The 4198-nt window shown below is 34.6% G+C and overlaps 1 protein-coding gene across 2 annotated transcripts; it reads left to right on the top strand.

The window, feature by feature from the left end:
• The first annotated feature begins 1193 nt into the window (after positions 1 to 1193).
• On the top strand, positions 1194 to 3509 carry LOC133796561 (uncharacterized). 2 transcript variants are annotated; one of them, XM_062234136.1, is made up of 2 exons: positions 1194 to 1345; positions 2143 to 3509. In XM_062234136.1, exon 2 carries the CDS (start codon positions 2196 to 2198, stop codon positions 3234 to 3236), a length of 1041 nt encoding a protein of 346 aa, XP_062090120.1. In that variant the 5' UTR covers positions 1194 to 1345; positions 2143 to 2195; the 3' UTR covers positions 3237 to 3509. The 2 variants fall into 2 exon arrangements, with proteins under 2 accessions (XP_062090120.1, XP_062090121.1); XM_062234137.1 differs by having other exon boundaries at positions 1195 to 1345; positions 2181 to 3509.
• Positions 3510 to 4198: the final 689 nt, after the last annotated feature.

Genomic DNA, 4198 nt, shown 5'->3' with positions numbered 1-4198 from the left:
TCAAAGGGTCAACATTTTGGTGCTTTCATTGAGAGTTTAACTCAAGGACTTCAAGATAAACAATGGCAAAGAACTCCAGGTGACCGGGTCAAACTGGGCAGACATCTGAAAGTGTGTCAAATCCACATTGGCATCGAAATAGCATCGATGTAGCATCGATTTGGCATCGAAACACCATCGGCATAGATGTACAATCGATTTTGCATCAAAATTGCATCGTTTGAGATAATAATCAAGTTTTCATTATTGCATCGAAATAGCATTGATTTGGCATCGAAACACCATCAGCATCGATGTCAAATCGATGCTACATCGATGTCGATAGTGTTTCGATGCCAAATTGATGCTACATCGATGCTATTTCAATGCAATCATGAAAACTTGATTATTATCCCAAACGATGCTTTTTCGATGCCATTTCGATGCCAAATCGATGCTACATCAATGCTATTTCGATACAATCATGAAAACTTTATTATTATCCCAAACGATGCTTCTTCGATGCAATTGCGATGCAATTTCGATGTTAGTGATATTTTTGTCTAAAAAATTGAAATTGTCGTATATTTGGGATAGTAAGTTATGGTGGCATATTAAAAAAATTTATAAGACCCCATTCGTAATTCCATCAATTATTCGTCTATCAAAAAAATGAATTAGTTCAGCCAATCTTCTTATACCTTGAATTAAGAATGTTGCATAAACAAAATCGATATAACCACGATTATATGCCCAATCATATATCACATTTATTATTTTATTTCCAAGAATTTAAAGTTTATTAGTTATTATGCATATAATATGAAATTTCCCTTATCAATAGAATTTGATTGTATGTGACCTCTTTAACATTTTTGGTGACATTGGTTAATCATTTTGTCTAGTTCAAGTAATCCTAAATACAATATTTAAAAAGAAATTCCCCATAAAAAATAAATAAAGTTTAAGCAATTAAATGATTATAAAACTTGATACAAAATGTAGGTAGAAATGTTATGTCATAGTTCCCAACGTTTTTTTTCTTTTTTTTTGTGTGATAAATAAAATATATTTAAGGTTAATTTTAATGATTATTTATTAATTTATTTATTTTTTGTGTGAAGTGATTTGCAAAATTATCATTTTTTGTTTTGTTTCAGGTAATAGAGTAGGAAAAATAAAAAAAATACAAAACAAGGGGTCAAAGTGGAAAAAGCAAAAAGTGAGGGTAAAGATGAGATAATCCAATAAGCAATACACTTTGCGCCATCGAGCTTGGTTAAGCAGTGCAACTGTGTAGAACAGCCAACTGGGCGACTCTTCCCTCTCTACCTCTAGGGTTTACTGACAAAGGATCCTCTTTCAGGTACTATGCTTCTTGTACAATGATTATGCGATTTTCGTTGTTCTTCTTTTACCTAGTGATGATTTTTGGATCTACTATTGCATCAAATCTATACAAAGTTCTAAACCGAACAATATGGTCTCCTAGGGTTTTTGAATTGTGCTTAAATTTAGCGAACCGGGGCTAAGATTTTGCTTTAGCTTCGGGTTTAATTGGGGTTTTTCAGTTCTTTGTTTGTTTGGTTCTGTATCAGTTGAAAGTTTAGTGTGGCTGGTAGTTCTCTCAACCTTGTACGTTTTTCTAGTGCATTGGCCCTTGGTGGATTGTTTGACAATTTCTCATATGCATCAGTCTTTTTCTTTTTTTAATTTTTCATTCTTCCACAGTTCAGATTAACATATTATTTAGGATTTTTCTTTTTGAACTATTGCGATACATATCTATAAGACTATAACGCTCATAATTGAATATGGTTGGTTATCTTTTGTTACAGTAATTTTCCTGCTGCCATTTCCCTGAAGAAGTTTATGTTATGTTATCAACTCCCACTTTCCTACTTTTTGGCAAAATAATTTTCGTTCTTTTACAATTTTCTGAAGAATCATTATTTAACCATTTAGAGTCCTGTGGGATGAGGGTTCTGGACAACCAATTGCCTTCAAAACTTAAATCATATTTCTGTACCATTACAGTAGTTGCCTATTTAATTTGTTCAATATATCTGGTCTTAGAAGTCATTTAGGCACAAGTTTTTATTTATTTTAATCTTGGAGTTTGAACTTATTTAGCTTTATTTTTTGTTGGACTGGGACTCTTAGAAAGAAAGTAAATTCTTTGCTCTTCCGTCCAATACCAGCCAAAAAGATCAAAGATGATGCAGGTTCATCCGACAGAAGGTGAAAGTGCTTTGTCTGTAGTTGGTCCAAGGCCAATGGAATGGGCTGCTGTTCCGTACAGTTCTCCTCAAGCACCTGGGCAACCTGGAAAGCAAAGAACTTCTAGTTTGGAATCACCAATCATGTTGCTGACCGGTCATCAGAGTGCTATATACACAATGAAGTTTAATCCAGCTGGAACAGTGATTGCATCCGGCTCTCACGACAGGGAAATTTTCTTGTGGCATGTCCATGGAGAATGTAAGAACTTTATGGTCTTAAAAGGACACAAGAATGCAGTTTTGGATCTTCAATGGACTACTGATGGGTCTCAGATCATATCTGCTAGTCCAGACAAAACTCTTAGGGCATGGGATGTTGAAACCGGAAAACAAATAAAGAAGATGGCAGAACATTCCTCATTTGTGAATTCGTGCTGTCCAACTCGCAGGGGACCTCCTCTCATAGTGAGTGGATCTGATGATGGAACTGCCAAACTATGGGATATGCGTCAAAGGGGTGCAATCCAAACATTTCCTGATAAGTATCAAATTACTGCAGTCAGCTTCTCGGATGCATCAGATAAGATCTTCACAGGTGGTATTGATAATGATGTTAAGGTCTGGGACTTGCGCAAGGGTGAAGTAATGTTGACACTTCAAGGACATCAAGATATGATAACAGGTATGTCATTAAGTCCTGATGGGTCATATCTTCTTACTAATGGAATGGACTGCAAGCTCTGCATTTGGGACATGCGGCCCTATGCACCCCAGAATCGTTGTGTGAAGATAATGGAAGGCCACCAGCACAACTTTGAAAAGAACTTGTTGAAATGTAACTGGTCTGCGGATGGAAGCAAAGTCACTTCTGGTAGTTCTGACCGGATGGTTTACATATGGGATACTACTTCCCGACGTATCTTGTATAAACTCCCAGGACACATTGGATCCGTGAACGAGTGTGTCTTCCACCCAACTGAGCCAATCATTGGATCTTGCAGTAGTGATAAGCAGATTTATCTTGGGGAGATATAAGCAGTGGTGCTGAAAGTGTTAACTACATGAACAAGAAGAGAATTTTATGAGGGGATTTTATGTCGAACCTAGTATTGAAATTGAAATGTGACTAATGTAGTGTTGTACAAACATTTTGATAAAATCTTTTACCATTATGGAATATTTTTAGTAGAGAAGTAGAATTTGACATTTCTATAGGATAATGGGTAATGGTTATAGCCACTTCCAAGTGTTTGTTTGCTTCTATTCCAGCTCTTTTTTATGCAATGAAAATGAAGGTTGTTGTACCCATCGATGGTTGCATGATCAAAGAGAGTGCTACTTGTTTGTTTATAAATGTGAAGGAAAAAGAAACATTGTTTTTGGATGTATATTTAAATTCAACATGACTCCTCGCAATGCTAAAACGTAAGGGTATCAATTGTAGGGGTTGGTTAGAAAGGAAAATGATTCTCCACAATAATAGGCTGAGAGAGAGAGATGGGTCAATTACATCAACGTCAATTATGGCCCAAAATGGAATAAGACAAATATAATATAAATCTGCACAATATTCTTTTTTATATGGTATACAGTGAAATGAAATGAAATGAAGGCAATTACCTCTTGTTTTTTTTATCCCCCACCAAAAAAAAAATCCACATTCGCAATAAGATGGAGCATATATTATTTGGGCATACGACAAATCCAACGTATTGATTCTAAACCAATCCAATTAAAGGTTCAATTTTTTAATTATATTTCAAATTTGAACTTGATTTTTAATATTTGCTTAAAAACACACAAAATCATATATAAAAAAAATCAAATCTAAAGGTGTAAAGTAGTTCAGAAAAACAACAACTAAAAATAAACCAACACAAGAAGATATTTAATAAATATCTTCTACTCAATAGTAAGACTTTCAATTACATCCAAGACCCCTACAACTAAAAATAAAAAGTAGATATATCTTTTAGGATATTTTCTACTTAGAAGGG

This window comes from Humulus lupulus, chromosome 8, assembly GCF_963169125.1.
Source record: "Humulus lupulus chromosome 8, drHumLupu1.1, whole genome shotgun sequence".
Classification (NCBI taxonomy): Eukaryota; Viridiplantae; Streptophyta; class Magnoliopsida; order Rosales; family Cannabaceae; genus Humulus; species Humulus lupulus.
Note: the sequence above shows the minus strand (reverse complement) of the source record. Positions and strands in the feature narration are given on the sequence as shown.